General features: G+C 65.9%; 1 protein-coding gene across 2 annotated transcripts in view; it reads left to right on the forward strand.

Moving 5' to 3' along the window:
- The window catches only part of RARA (retinoic acid receptor alpha), a 64178-nt gene that overhangs the window by 14864 nt on the left and 22337 nt on the right, over positions 1 to 26977 (forward strand). For both annotated transcript variants that reach the window (XM_048829869.2, XM_075123545.1), the window contains exon 2: positions 9867 to 10325. In XM_048829869.2, coding sequence (XP_048685826.1) covers positions 10148 to 10325 — 178 coding nt within the window. In that variant the 5' untranslated portion in view covers positions 9867 to 10147. The remainder of the gene's footprint in view (positions 1 to 9866; positions 10326 to 26977) is intronic.

Here is a 26977-nt window from a genome sequence, read left to right on the forward strand (position 1 = left end):
TTTTGTGGGGAATCCCCGTTGCTCCCAGACGGTCCAGGGGCGCCGGGGTGAGCGGGTGGGCGTGGGTTTGGCCAGCTGGCTCGCCCTGCTGCACTGAGCGCTTTCACACACAGCTTTTCACTCCTTCAGATTTGTTTGCCAGGCCCCATCCGGAGAGCACTGGGCTGCTTCCCCTTTAGCTGGTGTTATCTGAGGCGAAGTGGTGGGTAGTTGCTGTGCTCTGGCCTTTCCAGGGGCCCGTGCTGGTGCCGTGCCAGGGGGCCGCCTGCTTTGGAAGATTTCAAAAAGACACTTTCGTTTGTGTGTCACTTTCCCTGGCCTGGCGCGATCTTTAAAGGGCTCGACGCGGCTTCCAAAAGGCGTCTGCACGGCGACGAGCATGGGGCCCCGGCCCGCTCCCTTCCCCCGTGTGCTGCGATCCATCAACAGGTGTCCTGCAGCCGGGCCTGGGGCCTGGACTTGGGAACAGCCGTGGGTGGGGGTGAGAGAACCGGGGCAGCGAACCCAGCCCGTGGGTCAGGGTAAGAGGATCTGTCCAGGCTGTGGTTTTGCAGCATCTGGGGGTGTGGGTCTGAACTCGGAGCTGCGTGTGTTGCGGGGACCGGTGCGTGGCGCTCGGCCAGGGCTGGGGGCTGGTGTCGGGCACCTCCTGCTGGGACACCGCATTTGGCTTGACAGTTACCGCAAGACTGTTGGGATGCATCGTTCGGCTCTGCGGCGTGGACAATGCCCTCGGAGCTGCGGGACCTGGGGCCATGTGGAGGTCTCGGCTGGGGGGCCGGTGTTGGGCACTCCCTGCTGGGACCCGCGTTTGGCTTGGCCGTTACCATAAGCCCGGTGTCGGGCGCGGTCCATGCGCTCGGAGCTGCGCGGTTAGGCCGGTTCATGCCCCAGGAGCGGGATGTCCGAATGCCCCAGGCAGTGGCATGGGCTGGTCCGGGCGCTCCCTGCCGTGTCTCTGCTCTCCGGCGTGGCACCGGGGGGCTGATGGTGGCCACCTTCCCGCTGGTGGGGGATTGCGCTACGCTTGCTCTCGTTGTCCTGCTGCGGTCGGGGGGGGGCCGGGGTGGTTCCTGGCATGGCTCAGGACTGGAGGAGGTGATCCTCCAAGGAGGAAGTCCTCTCTTTGCCGACAGACAACCCGCTGGCACAGCTTCACACCCGGCACCCTCCCTTAGTTCCCTCCCATGGGGGGGCGGGGGGGTGTTTGCGTCACTCGTGGGCCGCTGCAGCAGGTCCGTTCCTGTGTGGCAGAAGCCGGGAGCCTGGCCTGGGGCTGGGGGGAGCCCTTGTGTGTTACCTGCGTCCTGGTCTCTGTCTGTCTGGCGCGCTGCTGAGAACAGCAAATTCGTCGCCGCACTCGAGGTGTGAGCATGGCGCTCTCCAGCCCGGGGGGGTGGGTCCCGGGCAACGCCAGTGCAGTGGGTGTCCTCCCCCCGCCCTGTGGAGCCTGCAGCCCCCTGGACGGACAGTGCTGGGACCCTGGGTAGGTGTGAACTAGCCCACTGCGTTTCCGTGGCCACAGCAATTCTTGGCAGAACAGCAGAGGCTGCTGTGGCCTTACCCTGCCCGGTAGGTGCCGACTCCCTGGGCCGCAGGGAGGGTGGATCTGAGTGAGCATCCCCTGTGGTGAGACCCCTGTGCCACTTCCTCGAGCGAGGGTCTCCACGCACTTTCCAACAAGCCCCAGTGCGATCTCTGCTGTGCTGATGGGGAAACTGAGGCATGGGGGGGAGCGAATTCCCTTAAGTCCTGTAGTGCTGGGAACAGAACCCAGATGCCCTGGCCATTAGACCCTGGACCTTTTCAGATTCCTGCGTGTGCATGGGAGCATGGATGGTATTTACTGAGCTCTCGGAGTGAGGGAGCAGAGGGCCCCTCTGCTCTTTCTCTTCATTTATTTTCCGTGACCCCTGAATGCCCAGGTGCTAGTGAGCTGCGGATCTTGGCTCGTAGCACAACGGGGTCTGTGATAGCCGCGGCCCAGATAATAAATCGTTGTTGTGGTCTTTGTGTGGATGCTCCTGGCCAAAGAGGAAGGGGGCTGGACACACTGGGATTGACTGAATATGTCTTGCCAAAGTGATCAGCAGTGACGTCGTTATTGTCAACATCAGCATTGTCGTTAGGTTTCAGAGTCAACCACCAGCTGGGATGAAGAGGGGCGTGAGCCCTGGAGCGATTGGCTCAGGCTGTCTGCAGACTCAAGTGTGGCATTAGTCCCCGTAGTCCATGTTCTGTTCATCGTCTGTCCCTGGCTCCCACTCAGCGGCTGCCTGGCAGGACCCTCCCCTGCAGGGCGAGCCTGGAGCTGGGAATGGCACCGTGCTCCATTCCTGACTCGGGGCTCTCATGGGGGCTCCCCCTGCCAGGGAGGGGGCTGTCACTCCCGGCAGCAGCCCTTCCTGCCCTTGGAGGGGCAGCCGGACTGATGGCTGTCTGGCCTGCTTCCTCTGTATGCAGGGGGGTATGTCCATGTGCTGCTGGCACTGTGCTCTGCCCCAGAAGTGGCTGCATTCTGGGAGGGGGTGGGAAGAGAAGTGCTCCCAGTGGGATATAAATGCAGTTTGTTTTGGGCGGGATGGGGGCGGGAGAGAAGACCCTGCTTTTCCCAGCCCCCCTGGGCTCTGTGCCAGCCCTGCCCCAGACTCCATTGCCTGGGGTAGCCCCGTGGGCCGGGGCAGCGGTAGCGAGGGTGGGCCTGGTGCCTGCCCAGTGCCAGTCCCGACACTACAGACGAGTCTGTGGAGTCATGAGTCTGGGCTGCGGGTGCCTGGCCACGCTCCAAGCAGGGGCCTTGGGGGAAGGTGCTGAACTGCCGGGGGAACCAGCCGGGACCCTCCTGCCTGCCTTGTCCCTCCTCCAACACGCACCCACCCCAGCACTCCACGGGGCTGGGACAGCCGGGGGCTGCGGGTTGGGAGTGAGGGGCTGCCTATCCCTCATCCCCGGCCTGTCTGCGTGCAGGTGGGGGGCCCAGCCCCAGGTGGCTGGGACAGAATCCAAGCGTCTCTTGCCGGGCTGAGGATGCAGTGAAGTGACCCCCACGTGCCCCTCTGGTGGACAGGTAGCACTGGCCCGGGGTTGGGGTCGGAGCCTCAGTAGATTGCCATGGGGTGGGGGTCTAGGCAGCCAATTTTCACCCTGTCCCCTCTGCCCTCCCGGGGAGGCATTGGGGTCTCTGTTCTGGCAGGACACTGGGGAAAGGGACTGCTGAGTGTTTCTCTCCTCCCCACCCCCCAGCTCTGTGGCCGGGTATCCCCCCTGTCTTTGAGGAGGTGGGCTCTGACTCCGCTGGCTGGGCCGGGGGAGAGGGGCTCTCTTTGGGGGTGCCCGGTCCCCACCCAGCACTGGCCGCAGCTTGGTTCACACCTGGCTTCGGTAATCCCTCGATCTGCTCTGAGAGGATTTCCGAGATAAGGCTGTTAAGCTGCCCCCCGCCCCCCTCGCTGCCTCTCTTCTCCCCACCCCCCCCACCCCAGAAGACTGGCTTTAAGCCAGGGGTTTGCGCCCCTCTGCCGCATGCCTGCTCCACGCCATAGGAACAGCTCCTCCCCGTGCTATGGGGGGGGGTCTGCGGGGCAGCAGGGAGCCCCAGCACCTCATTGGCGGAGGTGAGAATGGACGTCATCACCAGGGCCCCCTCTAGCCCGGCATCCCATCTGGCAGCCGCTGGCTTGCCCTGCCTGTGGGAAGTGCCACCCCATATCCTACTGGACTGGGGCTGGCCCTGGCTGTCATGGGGGAGGTGGGTTCCTGGGATCCGCTGCCGCCTACTGCAGGGCCAGGCCTCCCCAGTCCCGTCAGGTTCTAGCAGCGGGGAGTTCCACGGGGTAACTGAGGGTTGAGCTGCCTTTTGGTTTGATGGGTGTCCCGTTGCTCTAGGGCCCAGCAGCGGCGCATGTCTGTCCCCTGAGGGTCTGGACCCTCCGTCTGCTCCTCCTCTGCCCGCCCCGCTCTCAGGTTCGGCTGGGGGCGCTCTCTGCAGGCATAACACCAGGGCTCAGCGCCCCGTCCCCGTCGTACCGTCCAGCTCAGCCACACTCGGGAAGCCGGCCACTGTGGCTTAGCCCTGCCCGGAGCCGTCAGCTGGCCGGGCAGCCGGCGTTCAGGTCGGGACTGGCCAGTGTCCCCGGCATTGGAAAGGGCCCGGCTGGAGCTGTCTGGCACTGCCTTCCCCCGGGCTGCACCGCTGGTGTCTCCAGACCCTGTGCTGGCTTGGCTCCATTCTATTTATAACCAGCTATTTCACTTCCCCCTGCTCCCTGCCTTGGCCTGGCCCCCGACCTCTCCCCGGCCTGACGGCCAGCCCTGGGCAAGGGCAGGTGGGGAGCCAGGACTCCTGGGTTCTCTGCCGGCTCTGGGAGGGGAGTAGTGACTAGTGGGTAGAGCAGGGGGTGCCACCATATGCCTTAGTTTACCTATAGAACGGGGCTGACAGTGGCCCCGTGTTGTGGGGGTTGAGTGGAGGTGCTGGGCGTTTTAATGCCAGGGATGCTCCCTGCCCTGCTGACCCTGTGCTGGGCTGGGTTCTCCCTCCTGTGACTCTCTGCCCGCATGGAGCAGGGGCGGCCACGTCCCCAGGGCTGCCTGTGATCCCCTCTGGAGCAGAGCCCAGGCCGGGTTCGCCCAGGGGCTCTGCCTAGACCTTTCCCCCTTGTGGGCTGGGGGGCTGGCTAGCAGCAGCCATGGGCATGGTCTCCCCCCCCCACCCCATGGAGCAGGTGGGGCTGTGCCAGCTGGAGTTGCCCTGGCAGGAGGTGCGGCCGCCCCAGGATTGGGGCTGAAGTAATGACGCTGCCGGCCACTGCGCCTGCCTCCGGGTGTGAACACATCGAGATGACAAATGTGCTGATTAAAGAAAATGGGTTAATCTCTCCCGCCGCAGGAGGCAGCTTAGTGTGGGGGCGGGGGAATAAATAAAAGTGTTTTAACCCCTTGCATGGAGCTGGGCTCGGGCGGGGGAGCCCCAGGCTTTGCTGCAGGCTTGCTGTGTCACCTTGGGCAAGTCACTCAATTGCTCTGTGCCTCAGTTCCACCCCCCCCCCGTTTGCAATGGGGATCATGGCCCCGCCTGGCTGGTGAGCTCTCTGGCCCAGGGGCACTCGCGCCCTGTGCAAGGCCTGGCGCAATGGGCCCCAGGTTGGGAGCTCCCAGGACCCCGTGGGCAGTGCCCGGGCAGGCTCCGCCAGCCACAGGAGCTGATTGGCAGCTGGGTTTGTTTGCTCTGTTTCTCCTTTTCCGCCCCGGGGCGTCCCTGGATCTACATTAGCCACTGCTGTGGGGCTGGGGTCCAGCGGGGGTGGGGAGCGCGGGGGCTGCATCCAGATCGCTGGCGCTGAGAATCCCACCCCCCAGCTTGGCTGGAGACCCTTGTCCCCCCACTTTGCATTGGGGCTCCTGCCCAGCTCGCTGAATGAGCAGGGCTGGCATGGGACCAGGGCAGCGTGTCCGGTGTCTGTGCTGCGGGGCTTGGCCTGCTGGCCCCCCATGCTGCAGCTGATGGATGGATGCTAGCTTGCCGGGCTGTCGCTTGCCCTCTGCCAGCCTAGGGTCCCTGCGAGGGGAAGGCTGGGCAGGGACTTGGGAGATGGGGCAGGGGGGCGGTTCCCAGCTCTGCCTCACCCTCCCTGTCTGACCAAAGGCGTGGTGGGTTGCGTCTGGCCGTCGGGCGCTGCGGCAATGCCAGCTGGGTGAGTATGGGCGCGCTCGGCCGTGGGAGGAGATGGCTGGCAGAGCTGGGAAGGGAACCCAGGAGTCCTGCCCTCTCCAGGGGCCGCGGGTCCCTGACCCAGTCATCGAGCGGGAGCCGGGCCTGGTGTGCTGGGGGGGCTGCAGGCTGAGGGACGGGGCAAAGCAGGGTCTGCCTTGTGCCTGGGGTGCTGAGCTGCCGTTTGCTCCTCCCTCAAGCTGGGTGCGAATGGTGGTGTCCCCCCCCGCCTATTGCGCCAGGCTGCGGAGACCCCAGCCCGGGGCCCCCATGGGAAACGCAGCAGCAGCCCAAGCCGGGACATGGGGTAGGGCCCCCCCCTCAGTTTCGGAGTCTTTGGTATTTGTCGTATTCTGGTATGACCTGGAGGGCCCTGGCCCCAGAGGTCGGGATCCTGCGTCCCTCAGGCCCCAGCCTTGCAGGGAACCGTCCACATGGCCCAGCCCCGACCCTCATCTGGGGGAGATCGGGGCGCTGGGCTTGTGTGGGCAGCAAACCCAGCCGGGGTGACGCTGCACCGAGCTGCCCCCCAGCCCAGTGTCCCCCGGGAAGGGGCCTTGGGTCGGGCTTAGGGGGGTGGGGGGGCGGGGGTCAGTAACTCTCCGATTTAAAACCACAGATTCGGAGCCCGGACAAGTGATTCCAAGGGCCAGGCGAGAAGGGGCAGCTGCAGGGCTGCTCCCCTCTCCCGCCCCCCAGCCTGCAGCCCTCTGCTAGCCCAGCCTTGGGCCCCCTCAGCTCTCCGGTGCCCCTCACTCCTGACCCGCAGCCCCCTGCCGCCCCAGCCGAGGCTGGGGGCTCTGGCTGGGCCCCACACGGTTCCTCTTCCTTGGGCCGGAGCAGTGGCTGTAGCTGCTGGCGGGGGCAGCACCTGTCGCTGGAGAAGAATGGGGCGCTGGGGGGGGGGGCGCTGGAGGGGGGGGCGCATTCCTGGCAGTAACTGGAGCCGGGGACAGGTGGAATTTCATTTTGCAGCTTCAGCCTCAGGAGGCGGGGGCAGGATCTGTGCTGGGTGGGTGGGGCGCGGGGGCTGGGGAGCCTTGCCAGGCTGGCTCTGGGCCTGCTGGAGCCCGTGTGGGAGGGGAGCAGCCCTCCCCCCCCCCCCCCCCGGTCGCTCTGGCAGATCGTACCTCCGCCTTGCCCCTCCAGCGGGCGCTGCCCCGGGGTGCGAGCCTGCTGCAGGATTTTCACCCTCTGTCTTTGGGCGCTGTCGGCGGGTGTCTCTGTGTGCCAGCTGCTGGTTGATGGCTGGGGTGGGGGCCTCAGCTGGCCCCCAGCCCTGTTTCCTGAGGGCAGGAGTGGGGCGGGAGGGGCTCCTGACCTGGTTGGATTTAACGGGTGGGGGCGGCAGCGGCAGCTCTGGGCACAGGCAGCTGGATCCCTGCCCCGGCAATGCCACCAGGGTGGGTCTCGCGGGAGCCGCTTTAGCAGCTGCCTGGGCCCCCTCCTGCCCGGGGGCGTGATTCATCCCCATCGGATGTAACAAATGTGCAGGTGACTCAGAGCCTGGAGGCTGCTCGGGGTGCTGCCCCCCCCCCCCCCCGGCTGGCGTGAGGCTCCGGGTGCAACAGCCCCTGGGACTGGAGGGGTCTCAGCTGCTGTGGTTTGCCCCAGTCGGGGTGGGAGGGAGCCCCTCAGGCCCGACCTGCAGCCCCCTGCTCTGCCAGCCTTGGGCTCCCCTGTCCTGCCCATGCCCCTGGCTGGGCAGCACCTGCCCGTGCGCGTGAGGCTGGCATAGCCGAGAGGAGAGAGGAAGCCACAGGCTGTGACCACACCTCAGATTGTCGGGGCACTTCCTGCACTGCTGTCCCTCCATCCCGGGGAGGGGGGGCGGCTGCCATATCAACGGCCCCATAAACAGCTGGTCGGGAGGGGGCGTCAGGCTAAGTGCCTCCTTTCCCGGAGTGCACCAGGGCGCCCAGCCCGGCCGCGAGCCGCCCTGGCTCTGCCCCGGCCAGGAATCGAGAGCGCTGAAGGGGAAGCTGCGGTCGCAGGCGTGACGGGAAGTGTGCGGTCAGGGCTTCTCCCGCAGCAGAAGAGCCTCCAGGATTTGCAGCTGCCGTCCCGGGCGCAGGCCTGGCTCGGTGCCCCCACCGGCTTGCCCCTGTGCCAGGCCCGCCCTGTCACATGGGGCTGCCTTCCTGCCGTGTGGCGCGTGCCCGCAGGGCGTGTGTCACATCCGGGGGTGACAGTCCCTTCTGCCAGTGCAGAACACGATCCAGCCTGCATCTGCGCTGGGGCGCCCCGGGAAGGTGCAGGCAAAGCAGCGACGGGCACGGCAGGGCGGTGCCCCGTTGGGCTGGTGTGGCCCCAGGCTCTCCCTGGCCAGGCAGCCACGCACAGGTGCCAGCAGGTGTCCTGGGGCTAATGGGTCTCGAACTCGCTGAAGGGCTGTGTTGCCCCTGGCAGTCTGGCCCAGGGCTAGGACACCGGGCTGGGAGCCAGGACTCCTGGGTTCTGTTCCTGGCTCTACTTGGGTTCCTTCCTGCCCCCTTCCCCCCAGGTCTCGCACTCGGGGCAGCGCCATGGGGTACCCTCTCAGCAGCTCCTGTGCCAGGCAGGTCAGGGTGGGGCCCTCCTGGGTCACAGCTGGGCCCTGCCTTCCCACCCCTTTGAACGTCCCCCTGGCAGCTGGCCCAATGGCTCATGGGGTGGGCCGGGGACAGGGCTCTGGGGGGCACGTGCCCCTTGGTGCGGGGGTGCCCTCCTGCCATGTCCTGAGCCCAGTGCCTTGGGGGCAGAGCCGGTGGGGCCTGGGCTGGGGGACTCCGGGGCTGGCTGGGACTTGGCCGTGGCTCCTGGCACCCAGCTCTGGATTCTAGGAAGCGGCGGGTCCCAGCCAGGCCCTGCTGTGGGATTGGAGGAAAAGGCTCCGGCTCCGGCCCCGCCCCGGCCAGCTCCAGCAGGGGACAGAGTGGGTGCCCACCCTGGCCCCAGCTGTGGGCTCCCCTCCCCCAGCCCACGGCTCTGCCCCTCGCCTGGCTCTCAAGGGAGCGTGGCCCAGTGGTCACAGTGGGGAGCCAGGGCTGGCCCAGGGGGAAAGAGGGGCGGCGGCCTGGGAACCAGGACTCCTGGGTTCAGTCGCTGATGTGCTGGGTGACTCGCGCTGGGGCGGCTCCGGGGGGCGGAGGAGGAATCCTTGGCGGGGCTGCGGGCGGGGAATGGCTGGCTGGAGCCCAGGAGGCCTGAGCAGCGCTGAGGGGTCCGGCTCTGGCTGAGCCTGACGCATTGTCCGGCAGCACTTGGCACCAGAAAATAGAAACGGCCCCTGCCCAGCCCCCTGCGCTTGGGCGGCTGCAGCCGAGTCCCCGGGGCCTGGACAGGATACGCCTGTGTGCGCTTGGTGGGCAGAGCCCATCGTGCCAGGCGGGGCTGAGCACAGCTGCCAACCCGCTGCCATCCTGTGCCCACCCTGTGCCCAGCAGCGAGGCTGTGGGTCAGAGCCGGGGGCGGGGCTGCGGGTCACGGTCGAGAGGTGCTGGGGGAGGAGGGAGCCTGGGGGTCGGGGGCACCCGGAAGAGGGGCCCGGGCCCTGCCGTCTGCGCTGGGCCCGGCCCCTGCCGCCCAGGCTGCCAGGGCTGTGGCCTGAGGGTAGCAGCTCTGTGCCTTTGTCCCTTAGCGCTGGGACCAAAGGGCTCTGGAGGCTGGGGCAGGGCCAAGGCTGGCAGCCAGCAGCAGACCTGGGGGTGGGACCCAGGTGTCCTGGTTCCACCCCCTCCCCCCATGCTCCTGTTCAGTGCTGGCTGGGGCAGCCTGGCCTCTGGGTGCTGACCTGGCTGGAGGGGTGGGGGTTCTGTCTCGTTCTTAACCCCCTGCGCCCCGGTTCTGTCGCCCGGGAGCCCTCCTGGCCCCAGCACCCCCGTTTTGTTGCCCCAGATCCCTCCCCCTGGTATCCCTGTTCCTTTGCCCGGGCCAGGCCTGGGGCACCTGTGATCTCTGTCCTGGGATACTGATAGTTTTCATTCACATGGTGCTTCACATCCGTGTCTGCAGCAGGGAAACTGAGGCACAGAGAAGGGGGAGGGGTTTGCCTGGGAGCCAGGGCTGGAACCCAGGTGTCCTGTGGCCGTTTATCAGGCTGGGTTCCTGCAGCACCTCAGCCCTTGCCCTTGCCCCCTCGCTAACCAGCCCTCGTTTGTCTCTGCTTCCCTTACAGCTGCAGCGCCGACGTGGGCCAGGAGCCGCCAAGAGGACGCCACGCACGTGGCGTGGACCCTGCCCGCTGGTGCCAGAACCTGCCTGCAGCCCCAGAGGCCTCGTGGAAGGAGTGGGGAGGCTGCCCTGGCTCCTGGGCCCCGGTGGGCGCCGGCCTAGCCCCGCAGAGCGCTGCGTCCCGGGGAGGCAGCAAGGCCCTGTTTCCCGGGGCAGCCCCATGGAGCTGCCCGTGGTGCTGCGAGCTGCCCGCATGTGACTCTGCCAGGACTGTGCATCCACGCCATGGCCAGCAACAGCAGCTCCTGCCCCGCGCCGGGGGGCGGGCACCTCAATGGGTACCCGGTGCCCCACTACGCCTTCTTCTTCCCGCACATGATTGGGGGCCTCTCGCCGCCGGGCGCGCTGGCGGGCATGCAGCACCAGCTGCCTGTGAGTGGATACAGCACCCCCTCGCCAGCCAGTGAGTACCGTGCCCGGGTCGTGCCCTCTGTCGCCCCGGGGAACGCCGGGCGCAGCTGCCGTGATGCACATTTTGGGGCACTGGCGGAGCGATGTCATCTGTGAGCAGGGGGACTGGGAGCCAGGGCTCCTGGGTTCTGTTCCCAGCTCCGAGAGGGGAGTGGAGTCTAGTGGTTAGAGCAGGGGGGGCTGGGAGCCAGGACTCCTGGTTCTGCTGGCCACATGCCATGTGTCTCGGGCGCGTTCCTTGCGCCTCTCTGTGCCTCAGTTTCCCCCATTTGCCAATGAGTGGGGTGCTGGTTTGTGAGGCTGGGCTGAAAGGCCAGGGGGAGACTTGGTGGGGTGGGGTGGGGGTCTCTGGGTCGCTCTGCCCCCTTGTCCTGGCCCCTTTTAGGGGAGGGGAAATCGTCGTGTTCAGCACCAGGAAATGCTGCCCGGCTGGGGACATGCCTGTTTATAGCTAACCCCCTCTCCCTCCGCCCCCTTCCCATCCCAGCATATGCTTCCCCCCTGCGCCTGCCCACAGGGCCTTGACTGGGGCATCCACGACTGGCTAGGGCCCAGGGCCTCGCCCTCCCTCACTCCCTTCCAGTGCTCAAAGGGTTAAAGGGACCCTTCACCCTAGCTGTGATGTCAGGTCCGTGCTGGCCAATTGGGGCTCAGAGCAGGAAAGCGGGTGGGGGGGGGGGGCCTTGGGGCCGAGCTGCTGATCGGCTGGGTGGTGCTCGGGGCCGAGCTGCTGTGTCTGGGGAGGAGCCGGGGGCCAGGTGCCCGCCTGGGAGCACAGAGCCCGTCCTGCAGCCAGGCTGTGTCCACCTGCGCCAGCCACTCCGGGGCTGTCCTTGCGGGGTCCCCCCGCTGACTGGGTGCTGTGGGGCGCTGGCCCTGGGCACCCCATGGGGGGCTGCTCTCAGGGCACGGAGCTCTGAAGTACGCTGCCCTCCTGTGCAAGGACCCTGGCACGATGACTCTGCAGCTGGTGCTGGGGGTCAGCGTGCCAGGCTGCTCTTTGGAATGAGGTGGGAAATTAAGGGGGATCCTGGCGTCGGCTTTGCCAGCAGCTGGGGCAGGTGAGCTCCTGGGCTGGGCTGCCAGCTCGAGCCAGCTACGGCTCTGCGGCAGTGCCAGGAGGTGCCAGCTGGCACCGGGCGCTGCCTGGCCAGAGACAGACCCTGCCTCAGATCCTCAGGGAGCAGAGTTGGGGGACCGGGAGCTCGGGGGGCTGGAACTCGCAGCTGGTCAGAGCAGAGCCTGGGCAAAAAGTCGGTGCCCGCTGGGCCATGCCCGGCATCTGGAGTTAGGGGCTCGGCACCTCTGGCTGGGGGAGTGTCTGGCTGCACAGACCCCACCCCCACCATTTGTAAGGCAGCACCCCTTCCCTCCCCCACAGGCCCCGGACCCGCCGGTAAGCCCAGCTGGGGGTGGGGGGCCACTGTCCCGGGGCTGGCGTTAGCCTGCGTCGGCTCCGTGGGGGCGGGGAGGAGGGCTGGGTCGGCTCCCGGGGGCGGCCGGGCGGGGAAGGGGGGAGGGCTGGGTCGGCTCCGGGGGGAGGGGGGTGGGCGGCCGGGCGGGGAAGGGAGGAGGGCTGGGTCGGCTACGGGGGGGGGGGGCGGCTGGGCGGGGAAGGGGGGAGGGCTGGGTCGGCTACGGGGGGGGGGGGGGGGGGGGGGGGCGGCCGGGCGGGGAAGGGAGGAGGGCTGGGTCGGCTACGGGGGGGGGGGGCGGCTGGGCGGGGAAGGGGGGAGGGCTGGGTCGGCTCCGGGGGCGGCCGGGCGGGGAAGGGGGGAGGGCTGGGTCGGCTCCGGGGGCGGCCGGGTGGGGAAGGGAGGAGGGCTGGGTCGGCTCCGGGGGGCGGCCGGGTGGGGAAGGGGGGAGGGCTGGGTCGGCTCCGGGGGGGCGGCCGGGTGGGGAAGGGGGGAGGGCTGGGTCGGCTCCGGGGGCGGGGGGCGGCCGGGTGGGGAAGGGGGGAGGGCTGGGTCGGCTCCGGGGGCGGGGGGCGGCCGGGCGGGGAAGGGGGGAGGGCTGGGGCGGCTCCGGGGGGCAGGAATACTGAGTTAGATCGGTTGGTCCCCGCCCGGGCACTGGTGCCGTGCCAGGCATGGGCAGTGCCCGGCCTGGTGACTCGGTGGCACTGGGGCCCCTCGGCATGTCGGTGCCTCGTGATCCGGCTCCGGGCCGTGCCCGCCTGGAGAGGGTTGGTGAAGAGCCTCGCGGCAGGAACCGAAGGGTGAACAAACCTTGAGTGCTGCCCTGCCCGGGGGGCCGCCGCACCCAGCCCCCATGCCGGGGGCGCTCTGAGCGCAGCCCCAGGGCCCAGACAAGGGGGGGGCCGCCCTGGGAAGCCCCCAGTGGCTCACGCTCTCACGGCCTGTCCGTGGTGCCAGGAGCTGGGGGGCTCCCCCGGGGGGGGAGTGGAGGGGTACAGAGCCATCGGCTGGCCTGGGGGGGATCTGCCCCCTACCCCACCCCCAATATTGACCCCATCTCTTGGCCAGAGCGTTTTCCCTGCCAGAGCAGCTGGTGCTTCGTGCCGATCGAGGACCCTGCAGACCTCCAGGCCCCCAGCCCTGTGCTGTGGGGTGCCCCCTGGGCTGTCTGCAGGGGGTTGGGCACTGCCCTGGGGCAAAGGGCAGCCACAGTGTGGTTGCTGTGGCTTGTTCCTCCTGGAGGCTGGGCCGTGGGCTCACCCGGTGTGGGCAGCCTGCAGGGCTGTGCTGAAGCCAGGACGAGGCCCTGGGTGGCTGGAGTCTGGCTGGGACCCTTGACACTGGCCCCGGGGGGTGCAGCATGGCTGGGGACCCCTCTGGGGGGGTGGGGGGGCGAGTGCTGTGCCGTGCCGAGGCTGGTGGGTGCTCCTTGCCTGCAGCCGGGGCGGGGTGTTAATTGGAGCCGCTCGCGGAGAGTTGATAATTGCCGTGTTTATGCCCCGCACCCGTCAGCTGCCCAGCTGGCTCTGCTTAGGGGGAATCTTGCTTCAATTAGTGTGGCCCTGCTGTGAGCCCGTTACGCCTGGCTGGGAAGGGGGGGGTGCTGCTGGCCTGATGGGGGGTGGGGGGGCAGATGTCTGACCAGTCCCCTTCCTGCCTGCACCCCTCCCCCCTCAGCCAAGTCCCCCTTTCTGGGTCCTATTCCCCACTCTGCCATGGAATGGGAGACCTCTGCCTCGGTTTCCCCATCCATCGTGTGAGCAGTTGCAAAGGAGGCCTGCTTGTCTCTGTCCCCCATGCCCCACTTTTCTGGGGGGGCCAGATCCTGGGGTCTCGGGCTTCAGCGCCCCAGCTTAGTCACTGCAGAGCCCCCTGGGGAAGGGAGGGGTCCACAGAGGCCTGCTGGGGCCCGGAGCTGCAGCAGCATTCGCTCTCGCGGGGACCTGCCTGCGTGGCTCCAGTTTAATTTCCCGATCAGCGTGTGGCACTGGGATGGGGGCGTGGAGGGGGGTCCCCACTCCCCTGTATGAAGTTCCTTCCTCAGGCTGCAAACTGTCCCCCACTCCTGGGGCGGGAGGTGGCTGGGCACAGCGCGTGGCTCCCCCTGCCTGAACTGGCTGGCCAGATCCTGCTCCAGTGGGATTCAGCCATCAGCTGACCTATTTCCTCCCCCTCCCCAGCTCTGCCGGTTCCCCTTGCTCCCAACCCGCAGCCCCCAGCTAGCCCAGCCCTGGGCTCCCCCTCCCCAGCTCTGCCGGTGTCCCTCACTCCTGACCCACAGGACCCTTCCCTCTTTCACACCCCTGCTGTTTCCCTGGAAGTGCCCCTCCCCCTGGGCTGGGTTCCCTCACCCCCATTCTGCTCTGGGGCCTGGCTTTGACCCCCAGGTCTCTCCACCATCGGGGCCGATTCTTCCACGGCCCCTCATGCGATTTAAAAACAAACTACAACGAAAGACGCCCCCTCCCCCCATTCTCCGGGCTGGGGGGGGGGAGGGGGGGAGGGTTGACCAAGTGGCTCAGCGGGGTGGGGGATGGAGGCGAAATTCCGGTGCCCCGGGCCTGGCCGGGTTATTAATGGGCCCTTTGTTCAGCCCCTCGCGGCGGCTCCTGGCCCCCGAGCTGCGGCTCAGGGAAAGTGACAAATCGAATCGGCCTCTCGGCTGCGGCTGCGATTTACCCTGACAGGCTCGTTCATCACCCGGCCCCGGATAATCACAAACACCCGCCGCGGGGGGGACGGGGGAGCCTGGGACCGGGGCGGGGGCTTGTGTCCAAATTCGAGTGCGGCTGCCTCTTTTCGCTCCCAGGCCAGTGCCCAGCCTGCTCGTGGGAGCTTTGTGGGCTATGACTGCAGAGCCTCGGGGTGCGGGGAGCTCCCGTGGGGGCCCTGCTCTGGTGCTCGTCATGTTCCTGTTGTGGGGTCTGGCTGGCCGCTGCGTGCGCCCAGACATCCCCCTGTGCTGGGGGGCAGGGGCTCTTCGCCATGAGCCGGGGCGTTAATTTGTGGGCGCAGGAGCCGTTGGAAGGTGCTGGGGGCGAGGGGGGCTGCTTGCTTGCGCTCCTCCAGAGGCTGAGGCTCTGGCCAGGTGTGGGGTCCTTGGGGGCTCTCCTGGCTGGCAGTGCCCATGGGGCAGGGAAGCTCTCTGAACATATCACCAGTGGCCCCATTTCCCCCCCCTCCCCCCCCGCCTGCCAGCCCTGCACTTTTAATGTGCCGCTGAAAGTGATGGCTGAATATTTCATGCAGTTGCTTTAAACAGACCACCTGGGGCTGTGGGTGGGGCCGTGGGCAGTGCAGGCTTGGCGCCGAGCCATGGCACCGGCGTAAGTGGGCAACTCCATCGATGATGCCAGCTGCCTCCGCGTCACCCCACATTCAGCCGGGCGGGTGTTTATGGGGTGCAGGGGTGAAGCCCCTTTCCTGTGTGTGTCTCTTGTGGTTTTGCCGGGGGCTGGGAGTCAGGACTCCTGGGTTCTGTCCCTGGCTCTGCCACTACCTGCCCTGTGGCCTTGGCCAAGTCCCTTCACACTCTATACCTCGGTTTCCTCTCCAATCCTTTGTATATTTACACTGTGAGCTCTTTGGGTCAGGGGGTGACTCACAATGTCTGGGCAGTGCCAGCCGCCATGGGGGGCCCCTGCTCCAGGCTGGGTCTGGGCAGCGCCTGTTGTCACAGGCCCTGTCTCTAGGTGATGAAACACTTGGTTGCCAAGGAAGTTTGGTGGGGAGGGAGGATCCTCGTTTAGGTAGGACCTACACTATTTTGTAGGTGGAGTACACGCTGCCCATGTGTGGCACTCTCCAGGGGGCGGGAACCCAGGACTCTGGCCTTTCCCATTCCTGGGCCTGAACCCTCTCCCTCACGCCCGCAGCTGGGCAGCCCCTGGGTCTGGGGCGTTGTGCCAGCCCCATGTGGCCCAGCTGCTGCTGTCCCCCGGAGCAGGGGGCCCGGTGCAGGGGGGGGGGGGGGGTAAGTAGCCGTCCCTCTGTCCTGTGTCCCTCCCCCCCATACAAGCCCTAACATGACCCGGCACATCCTGTGCTCCTGCTCCGGGCGGGTGCGTGGTCGTTCCCCCGCGGCCCAGCTGTGCTGCAGCTGGCCTGGCGGCCTCTGGGTTTGTTCTGTCCTTGGGCGGCTGACAGACAACTCAGAGCTGGGACCCCCGAGCCTCTCCCGCCCCAGGAGCCTGGCACCAGGCCGAGCCGGCCCTGCTGGGCTGGGCACAGCTCAGACCCCTCTGGCCAGGCTGATGGGGGGGCCCCTTTGTGCTGGGTGCCGCGGCCCCCACATCATGTCAGATGCTGCATGGACACAGAGCGAGGGGCCCCCCCAGCTAAGCTCTTTGCCCAGCTCAGCCACTGGTGTATTGAGATCAGTGTGTCAGGGGGAGGGTCCGTTGTCTCCATGAACCTTTCGGGGCCGGAGGGAGCTGCCGGCAGTGGATCCGGCCTGGGGGGTTGTAGGGCTTTGTCCCCGCGCTGAGTGACGGGGCAGGAAATCGGATTCCAGCCGTATCACTTCCCACTGCCTCGCACCAGTGCCCCGGGCATGGCCGAAGGGGGGCCCCCTGGCTGCATGCTGGTCTGGCCCAGGGGAGGGGAGGCTGACGGCAGTGGCTCGTAACCCCACACACACACACAATGGCCAGCCGGTACCTTCCTCCAGGGATCCCGGGCTGACCCCTGCCACAAAGTGAGCAGTTCGTCTCTGGCTGGGTGGGAAAGGCGCAGAAATCCAACCCAGTTTCTGTCCCTGGGGGCCTGCCACAGCTCCCAGAGCCCCTGCCCCACCTGGCACTCTCCTCCACCTCTGGGGGGGAAACTGAGGCACAGAGAGGGGCAGGGACTTGCGCAAGGTCACACGGGCAGTAGGTGGCAGAGCTAGGAATAGAACCCAGAAGTCCTGGCCCCCGCCCCCTGCTCTGGCTGTGAAGGAGCGGAGCCAGGGGGCCCGTGCCCTGCCAGCTTCCTGGGTCCCTGCCCCTTGGTACCTGGCTGGAGCGTGTGGTCCTGGTGGCTGTGACCAGCCCCCTGGCAGAGGGGATAGTCGAGCTGAGCCCACCGGCCTGCATGAGACCTTCGTGCCGGTCGCCCCAGGGCTCTGAGGATACGGCCAGTGGGGCCGGCCCAGCTCAGGAAAATCCAGGGGGCTGCGGTGAGGGGGGCAGGAAGGGGGTGTCATGCTGTAAGGGGCAAGGGGACTTGGCAGGGCTGCAGGGGTCAGGGCACTGCGAGTGTCAGAGGCCCCCAGCATCTCCCACCCGGGCCCCGCCGCTCTGAGAACCTCCTGCCCAGGCCGCTCCCAGGCCAGGGCGTTGGCAGGTTCCTGTGACCTGGTTTGTGCAGTTTCGTAAGGGCCCCCAGAAAAGGGGAACCGAGCCTGTGTTGGCCGGAGCTGGGAGGACACCCATCCCAGCAATGCCCAGCCAAGAGCCGCCTTTCCCGAGACCTGGGCCTGGGGCTCACTGCTGACCACCTGGAGGGAGTCTCTTCCCCCCACCCTCCCCCCAATCCGGTTGCCACAAGAGCTTGCGGTATTGTGGGTTTTGGGGAAGGGAAGGGGTGGGGCCGTCAGCGTGGGCGCTGGGTGAGGGCGAAACTGGCCTGCAGCCACCAGGATGTCCCGGGAGGGGATGCGAGCACCTTGCCCTGCCTGGCAGGGGGATGGGACATTTACAGCTCCCTGGTGGGGAAACTGAGGCACAAGGCAGGGAGGAGACGTGTCTGAGGCCTCATGGGGGGTGGCAGAGCTGGGGCATGACCTCCCCCGCTGGCCCCCAGTCCCGTGCCCTGGCAGGGGGGCTGTGGGGGGCTCTCCCGACAGCCACCTAGAAATGTTCCCTGACCTTTGTCTGGGCTGGTGGCTCAGCTGAAGCCCTCTAACTGCTCGGTGATCCCAGCCGCCTCGCCCGCTCTGCACCAGGCCCCATCGCCCCCGCTGGCCCAGGTCTGCCACATTCAGCAGCGTTCGAGCCAAAACCCCGACCCTGGCGGCGGGGGAGCATGGGTGGGTCCTGTGCAACCCGTGTGCTGTGGGGGGCGGGGCACTCACCTCTGTAGCCCCATCCCCTCCCACCCTGGCTCTGGGGCAGCCTGGTCCCTCGGGTGGAGCTCGGGCCCTGGTTCGAGGAGCTGTTGTGGTCCTCAGGCCCCACGCATCCATCCGGCTTCATGGTGCAGCCTGCTGGCCAGACCCGCTGCGGCAGCCGTGGGGGGTGTGTGTGTGGGGGGGGGCAGGTTTAAATGCCCACTGGGGGACCTCCAGGCACCGGGGGTTATCCCCAGCCTGTCTAGCTTAGGGGGCAGCCCTCCATTGCCCAGACCCTGGATGCCATCAGTGCCCTGGCACGGTCCACAGGTGCTGCGGAGCTCTGTGCTCAGCGCTGCTGCCCCAGGGGGGGCCCTGCCAGCTCCGGGGCGGGGGTGCATAGTGGACTCCTTATGGCAGCACGTCCACCCGTGCTCCCAGCAAAGCCACGCGCATGACAGGCTGCAGAGAATACATCTCCCAGCGTGCCCTGGGCCAGGACGCAGTGGGGGGGGGGGCAGGAGTGCTGCATGCTGGGATATGTAGTCTCTCTCCAAATGACACCCCCCTCAATCATTAGATGGCTCTTAGCAAAATCACTTGACATTTTCCCTCTGTTTAAAGTGTGGGTTCAGGTCGTTTGCCCCCCTCCCCTCCTTGTTGCGGGGGGTGGGGGCTGCCTCGAGATGGCTCCGTCCTTGGCTGAGTCCCTCTGCTCATCCCAGGGAGCGCTGGGCACCCCATGGGGGGCCCGGCTGGAAGCCCCAGCCCCGTCCCCCCATGTCCCCTCACCAGCTGGGCTGTGACTGCGCTTTGGGGCTGGACCCTGGGCCATGCCCCAATACACAGGGCAGCCTGGTCTAGAGGGTAGGGCATTGGCCGGGGAGCCGGGACACCTGGGTTCTATTCCCGTCTCTGCCACTGACCTGTTGGGTGACTGTGGGCCAATTATTTCCCGGCTCTGTGCCTCAGTTTCCCTTCCCCACATGCCCATGGCTGTGATTATGGGGGACCCCTGCTAAGTGGGGTGATTTTGGGAAGCGGTGGGGGAGGGGTGTCACCTTTGGGGTTCAGGCGCTTGTGTCTTTGCGGGGGGGTGTTGGGAGCCCCATAAATTAGGCCTGGGGGAGCCCTGTGTGTTAGTTTAGCAGTTTATTCAAATTACCTGAGCCCAGCCTCACGCGATGTGTGTGGGGGGAAGGTACCATGCAGTTGCTGTGTTTGAAATCCCCCCCCATCCCATCCTAGCCGGTGTGGGGTGGGCTGGGGGCAGGGTGGAAGACCCCAGCCCAGAGAGGCAGGAATCTGAGGGTGATGGTTGCGGGGGCATGACCCCATCAGCCATTGGGTCCCTTCCCTGAGGGCACAGCCCAGGCCCGTGTCACCATGGGGACGGCCCTGGTGCCAACCTGCCAGGCCAGCACCTCTGCGCGAGTTAGTCTGGACATGGCGGGCGGAGCTGATCTCCAAGCCCGGCCCTGCTGGCATCATGTAAAGAACCAGCCACAGCCCAGAACTCCCGGAGCTCAGCCTGCAGCTGGCTGCTCGCCCGGGCACTTCCGGGTTTGTCCAACAGCCGAGCTGGGCACGCCCGAGGAGTCCAGCCAGCGTGGGGAATGCCAGCAGTGTGCCCCCAAGGTCTGTGCCGTCCTCGCTGCTGGTTACCTGTGCCTGGCCGGCCAGCTCTGTGCAGCAGGACCTGAACCTCCCTGGTGTCCCCGGTGCCACCCTAACTACCCTGGTTAATAATCATCGCAGGGGCCGGGGAGAACCGGGCCGTGCCTGCCAGGACTCCCTTGGACTGTCCTTTCTCTCCGCACACCCCCTTTGCCGGGGCGGGGAGATTAACGAGCGCCCGGCTGCACCGCCAGCGGATGGGAAAGCCCATTAACTAGGCTGCTTCTCCATCATCCTGTCACGGGCGGGTTTGGGGAGAGCCTGGAATGTGCCTCTCAAAAAGGCCTGCCCAGCTGGATAAATGATCCCCTTTGGGGGGTGGGGGGAGCTGCAGGGAGAAACAAAAGCCGAGCGAGGGAAAGGAGGGAGGTGAATAGCGCAAGACAATGGCCCTGCCTGCAGTGAGGGGAAGGGGACAGGGCGTTCTGCTGTCCGGTTCCCCTGGGTTAGATAGTATTGGGGGTGGGGGGGTCTCTTGCAGTGGAAGTCGCAGACTCCCCTGGGGAATTCGGGGTGATCGGCTGGATGTTACACTCTGGTGACCTGCCCTGCTCTGGAATGCCTGCCTTTCCTGGGGCTGGGTTGGGGTGTCCCCTTCTCTCTGGGGATCCCCTCTGGTTGCACAGGGCGGGCTCTGGGCACCAGCCCCGCTGGGGTCGCTTGCGGGAGCCAACTCTCCAAAGGCTGCAGGAGTGGGCTTGGGGCCCTTGTTCAGCCCAGCGGGTGCTACTGGGGAGGGGGGTCTTGTCTCCTGGTGCTCTGGGCTGTGCTAAGTCGGGGGGGACCAGCTGAGATGCAGGCAAGCGAGAACCTCTGCCGGTGCCAATGGTCACAAGTCCCACACCTGGCCCGGCCCGGTCTGTAGGAGAAACCGTCTGTCTGCCTGCGAGGGCCGGTCACTGGGGAAGTGGGGCGCCCGCTTCAAATAGCTGCTTGTTGGGCAGTGCGCGTTCGCGCCGTGGGGCTGGGAAGGGGCAGCGGGAAAGCACCGATCCAGGGCTCTGATCCTGTCACGTTACAAATAAAAAGCCGACCGGCTCTGCTTAGTGATTGCCCCGGGCCGCCTCGCTGGACCCAGAGTGATCCCAGGGTCTCCGCTCCTGTTCTCCAATGCCCTCGGCCTGGCGGGTGCTGACCCCTCAGGGCTGCATGTGGGCGCTCAGTGCTTGGGAGACTCTGGCCCTGGGTAGCAACTGCCTGTGGTACTGGGCACAGCAGCGGGCAATGCCCTGGCAGCCTCCCGCCCGAGTGAGCTCACACGTGGGAGCAGTTTTCCCGGCCTGCCAAAATTTTCAGTGTATCGAAGGATTTTTCTGCCCCAAATCAGGGGGAAAAATGAAAGTTTCAAAAATGTTTTGAACCAAAAATCGGAAGAAAATCTCTGCCCTGGGTCACTGGCCGAGGTGGTTGTGGGGGCTCGGACCACGGGTAGTTCTTTGGCTGTAAGTAGCTGAATGTTTGAGCGCCAGGCGATGGCAAACGGCAGAGCGGGAACTTTCCCATCCAGGTTTTCTTCAAAGAATCTTCGGTTAGAAAAAGTCCTTGAGGCCGACCCCGTGTATAATGCAAATGAGGCTGATTCCCCCTCCTTTGCCATCCAATCAGGGAATGGAAACGCACCCACCTGACTTTAGGCAGCCAATCGCATGCGTTGTGATGAGCGACTAGACAGCTGGTACCGTTTTCGAAAGTGGTGGCTGGGGAGGGGGGCAGCCTGTGCCCTGGGTTTGGCCGGGGCCGTGTTCTGCCCCCGGCGCCAGGGCTGGAGACGCCCAGCACCAGACCAAACGGGGCCTGCTCAGGCCCCGTAAGCAGAGCCCCTCCGTGGAGATGTTGCCTGTGGCACAATGTTATGGGCGCAAGAGCAGGAGTGATACCGGGGCGGGACTGAACGCCCCGGGGGGGTGCTTTGGGCCGATGCTGCACCCAGGGCTCTGCAGCGGGGCCTTAAGGAAGGTGCATCTCTAGGGGGCTTATCACCTGCAAGATCCCAACTTTCCCGCATGCCCTAGGGCGCGACTGGCCTCAGAGGAGTCCAGAGAGGCTGGGGGTTCTTCCACTCTTCCCTTCTCTGCTTGTTTTCTTTCTCTTCTCTCCTTCCCCAGCCCACCCCCCCTTCTGCTCAGTCTGCCTTTGCAACAGGGACTTTGCATGACTAACAGCCTGGTGAGAACCAGAGAAATGTTTTCTCACCATGTTTCACACGTCCAGGGTCAGGTTCCAGATTAAACACTGGGGGGCTAGCGGTTTTATTTTGGGAAGAGAAGTTCGTGTGCGTGCATGTGTGTGTGAATGAGTGTGCGCATGCACACACGTGTGCAGCCAGCCGGCCAGGGGAGTGCATTCCCCTGCTCGATGTTAAGTGCTTTATGGAAAATGCCCAGTTCCTCCGACTGTTTCTGTGGCCCCTGCTGGGACTGCCATACTCTGACCGGCGGCTCTCCTGGCTGATGCAGGGTAGAGCAGCGAACAGCCGGGACATGGCCCTCTGCTTTAGAGGCATTTGCACGGCGCGTGCGAGCAGGTTTTTCACCGTCGCACTGGTGTGTGATTAGCAAATTGCATGTTTGGGGCGGCTCTGGTTGGAGCCTGTGGGTTTGCGTCGTTCCCGGCAGTTAGTGGGTTTCCCTTGTCTGCAGCCGTGGGGTGGCGAGGGAAGCCCATCTAATTCCAGGGCCCTTTGCTCGGGAGCAGGGCTGCCTGTGAGGAGTGATGAAGAAGTCAGCCCTGTTCTGGACTAGGCTCCGTGGCCGGCCTGGCTATGGTGAGAAACAGGGCGGGCCTGCGGGCTGTTTTCTGAGCTGTGACTGCTCAATTTGTTGCCACAAGGCAGGTTTCTAGCAGCCCTTCCGGGTCCGGCTCCACAAGTCAGGGCTCCGGGATTCTGTGGCCGGGGGGGGGTTGCGTAACCCAGATTGATACTCATCTCCCAGCCAGAAACCTGGGTGCCAAATTCTGCCGCTGTGCTCGGGCCGAGCAGCCCCTTCCTCCTCGACGGGGCTTGGCAGCTGCTCCCCAGCGCAAGCGGCAGGCCGGGGTCCGTGAAGGTGGCACTGTCTGAGCCTGCTTGGCACGCTGCCGGACCTCGGGGGGGGGGGGGGGGAAGCTGGTGACAGAATAAACAAGGGGCCCAAGATTTTCCCAAGCGAAGCGCCGGGAGAGTGCTAACTCCTGGCAAAGGGCCGAGCACCAGCCCCAGAAATAATCCAAAAAAAACCACACCCCCAAACCCACCAGTGCCCCTGCAGCCGGGGGGTCCGAGAGCTGCCTCCTAGAGCGCAGCGGGGCTTCCGGGGGGCCGGAAATGATTGAGGGGGTTTTTAAAAGCAAAAGCGCTCGGGGGTCATATGCGCTAGGGAGCATCCCAAAGGGCCTTTGCAAGCCCTGGGTGTGAGGGGCCAGGCCCGGGGCTTGGCTCTGCCGTAGGCTGGTCAGCCCCTGGCCCTGTACCAGGCTCACCCGGGGGGGCCAGCTCTGTGTGCCAGCAAATGAGGAGCGCAGTTGGGCCTGGCTGGCCGGTCGCTCCCAGTTGCCCAATTGAGTTTGGCTTTCGCGTTGAAATCTTTAACACAATTTTTACTCGTTTTTCCTGTTGTCGGGGGAGGGGGGAAGGACTCCAGAACCCCGGGACCGAAGTGGGCAGCGGCTGACGGCATGCGTGCGAGGAGGAGAGATTTGGGGGGGTACGGGGGACGGGGGGCTCTGTGTGTGCGTCTCCCCCCAAGGTGAAGCATTCCTACCGCAGGCCGGCCTGTTTGGTTCTTTCCCGGCGTGTGTTTGAAGCCAGCTTTCCTTCCAGCCCCAGTAAATGAGTCAAAGCAGACATTTGTCATGTTCGCTGCAGGAAGTTGGAAGAGTGCTGGGCTTTTGTTCAGAAACCTGCTGGCTAAGCAAAACCTTTGACTTTCTATTATTATTTAAACAGGCGCTGCTGATGCCTTGCTCTCTCTCAGGCGCACACATGCCTCCAGGTTTTTCAGGGGCAGATTTCAGACAAGCCTGCTCAGCCCAACTGTTCACTTTTTTAGGCCAGCGGGGAAGGGAGCGGGAGTTGCAGGGGGGCGGGGTAATGCATGGGGAGCCCAGCCCTGTCACATGCAGATAAGGCCGAGAGATCAGAGAGGAAGGGGACCTGGTTTCTTTCACTCAGCTGCATGGAGCCTGCAGGAGGCCAATGGGCCCAGCATGGCTGCTAAAAACCCCAGGACTCATCAGGTTGCTTTGGGAGGTCGAAACTAACCAGGAGGCTTTGGGGCGGGGGCAGGGACCCCAGGGGCCTGGCAGTGATGTGGGGGCTGGCACTGGAGTTAGGTTGTGCCTCTCTGACCTTTTGGGGGGGAGTGCCTTACACCCCATCCTACCTCCCACCCCAGCCTGGGTCACTCTGGGGGAGTTGCATTGTTCCCTTAAGGGGAGTGGGGTGGAAAGAAACTGGGAGATACCCTCCTCCGCCACACGCCCACCATAAAGGCCCTTGTCAGGTTGTATATCTCAGCTGAATTCCCGCAGGCCCCCTGCTCCTCGGAAGGAGATGGGGGTGGGTTTTTACTGCGCCCCATGGCCACGCGATTGCAGCTTTCAGGGCAGAGGGGGAGGGGGGGAAGGTTATAAAAAGGCTTTCTCGCAGCTCGCAGGTCCAGCGAAGCACCCAGCGCCCGTGACAAAGCCCCGGGGTCTCCAAACAGACGTGCGAGACCCTGGCATCGCTGAAATCCACTGTGAGCCCCCCCCCCGGAGAGAAGGAGGGAGATTTCTGAGCGGGGGACTTGGCTGGGATGCCTCGCCACGGGGCACTGACGGTGCCGATCCTGCGGCCCGCACATCAGCCCCGGCAGCCGTGCGGCTGCTGGAGGGGCAGCGGCTGCCTGGGTGGGGGAATCCCGACTCAACTGACCAGCGAGCGGTGCCGTCCTGTGGACGCGCCCACAGCTTCCTGGACCTGGCGTCCTGCCGGATTCCTCCCGGAGGACAGGGAGCGAGGAGGGGGGATTGGGTGTCGCCCTGCTCTGCTGTCTGGGACGTGCTGGAGTCTGGCCCCGGACCACTTCTGAAGGCCCAGCTGGCCCGGGGTGGGGGAGGGGTGGGGTGGGGCGCTGTGGGGAAGGGGGCAAGATCCCACAGCTTCCCCACCCACCCACCCCCCCAGCTCCAGTTCTGGTGTGGGGTGAGCAGCTGGTCTTCTTCTGGCGAGACCTTTCCTAGGCCATGATCCTCAAAGTCCAGGGAGACGAGGCAGCTGGGGTGAGCACTGTGTCAGGTGCTGGCCAGGGACCCAGGAGTTTTAGGCTCTGCCGCTGGCCCTAGCCAAGTCCCTTCCCCTTTGTGACTCAGTTTCCCTTCTTGCCCTTTGTCTCTTTCAATGGAAGCTCTTTGAGGCAGGGGCCTTGATCTTGGTGGGGGCGCCCCGTGCTGGGAAGAACGGTGAAGTCTCCGTGCTGTTTCAAGACTCGCCGGGCAGCACAAGTCGCAGGGTGGCGCTCGCTTGCTGTGCCGCTGCATGGGGCAGCCGAGCGGAGCTTGGCAGGATTCAAACTTGCAGTTTAAGGAGCCTGCGTTTTCCCTGGGCCCCGGAGCAGGACTCTCCATCCCCTCCTAGTGGTTCCCCCCTGTGAACTGCTCCGTGAGGCAAGGGCAGCCGGCTCGGGGAAGGGGGTTCAGCCTGGACTGGGCAAGGAACTGAAATGCCTGTGAGCTCTTCCCTGCCTGTCGCACCTCGTGCCAAGGCGGGCTGGTGGTGCCCCTGCCAGGCGGCTGCTTTCTGCAGAAGGTAGCAGGACCCAGGGGCACACTGCCTGGCCTGGCTTGGAAACGGAGAAGAGGGGAGAGGGCAGGTTGTAGCTTGCAAATGGCTTTGCAGTCTGCATTGCTGCTGTATCCCCAGTCGATGTGTGTGGGTGCAATGGGGGGGGCAGAGCCAGGACTCCTGGGTTCTTGTCTCTGCCCCGGCCTTATTGCCTGGCCTGGGTGTGGGGATCAAGTCTCTTCCCTGGGCCGCATCTAGGGCAGCTCTGCACTTACAGCCCCGCACAGGGGCTCGGTTCAGCAAAGCCCCAACCGAGGGGAGAGTGTCTCCCGTCAGTGGAGTTCACTCACCCACCTCCCCGAGGGGCGGGAGCAGCGCCGGGGGTTCGGTTGGTGTAATGGTGGCACTCGGGTGTGGACAGGGCTGAGCAACAGGGCAATACCCCGGGCTCCGTTTCCTCTTCTGCAAAGATGGGGCTGGTGCCCCTGAGCCCCTCCTGCAAGGGGGCAGGCGCGTGGGGGTACAGTGCTCCATGAGCCGGCACGGCCGCGCACTAGGACGGGCAGCAGGGGCCTGGCCAGGGTCAAGGACTGCAAAAATCTGGGGAAAGCATACAATGGGGGGGGGGGTGTTTCTATAGATTTCTACCCCTGAAGAAATTCGCTGTCTGCCTTGTATGGCTGGAGCTGGCTGGAGCCGCAGCAGGGCTGGACTATCCGTCACCGCCCCTCGCACCCCCTCTGCCGCTGCACGAACTGGAACGGGACCCAGCACTGGGCGCTTACAAAGTCAAGTTCCCCTCCCCCGCCCCTTTCTGTCTGTCAGGTGTTTGTGCAGCCGGACACCGGGGGGGGGGCGTCCTGGACATGACGGGGGCGCCCGGTGCTACCTTAATACAAAGCAGACCGAAATGCTGAGCTGGGCCGTGTCCGTGCCCCATGTGAATCGTGACCCCCTGATCCTGCGCTGGGCGCTGGCCTCTGCTCTCGGGCCGCTGGGTGCAGGGCTGGGGGCTCTGAGGCACCTGGCAGTTCAGACTCTGTAGCTGCAGATACGAATGGGGGGTGTGGGGGGGTGTCACACGTATTAATGGGAGAGGGAGATGGTGTGAATCCAGGTGGCGGGGAGCCAGGATGCGGTTCGGCCGCTAGCCTGGGCTTGGGGAGGTCTGGGCCTAGTTCCCAGCTTTTCCACAGGCTCCCCATGTGGCTTAGGCTCTGCCTGCCTCAGTTTCCCCGCTGTCCAGCGAGGCCAGCAGCCCTGCCCTGCCGCACAGGGGGTGGAGGGTAAACACAGTCAGGAGGGGAGGGGCTGTGAGCGCTCCTGCTCCGTGCTGGGGAGGAGCTAGGTTGTGTTATGTTGTGTGATGTGATGTAATCCTCCGGGGGGTAGGTAATTAGGAGCTTGCAAACTCTGGGGCCCGCGGTAGGTGCCGTGAGCGCGCAGGAAGCGGCGGGGGGGGGGGGTGCGCAGGATCGGGGCCCGTGCGCGGGTGGAACCGCTGGGGCGCAGCTCGGCGCGGGGCGCACCCACGTCGCTGTGGCTGGAGCGGGGGTGGGGGGCCCGGGGGCGGCGGGGTCTGGGGCCGGGGGTCACGGGGAGGTGAGGCGCTTGCGGCGGGTTCAGCCGGAGTTCAGCCGCATGCCATTAGGCAAATGAGGCGGGCGCTGCCGCGCCGGAAAAGGCCCTTCCGGCGAGGGGCGCCCCGGGGCCGGGCCGTGGCGCAGCGCGGCGGCCCCGCGCAGGCAGCCAAGGGGTTAAGGCCGCTGGGAGGC

The sequence above is a fragment of the Caretta caretta genome, chromosome 27 (genome assembly GCF_965140235.1).
Source record: "Caretta caretta isolate rCarCar2 chromosome 27, rCarCar1.hap1, whole genome shotgun sequence".
Taxonomy (NCBI): domain Eukaryota; kingdom Metazoa; phylum Chordata; order Testudines; family Cheloniidae; genus Caretta; species Caretta caretta.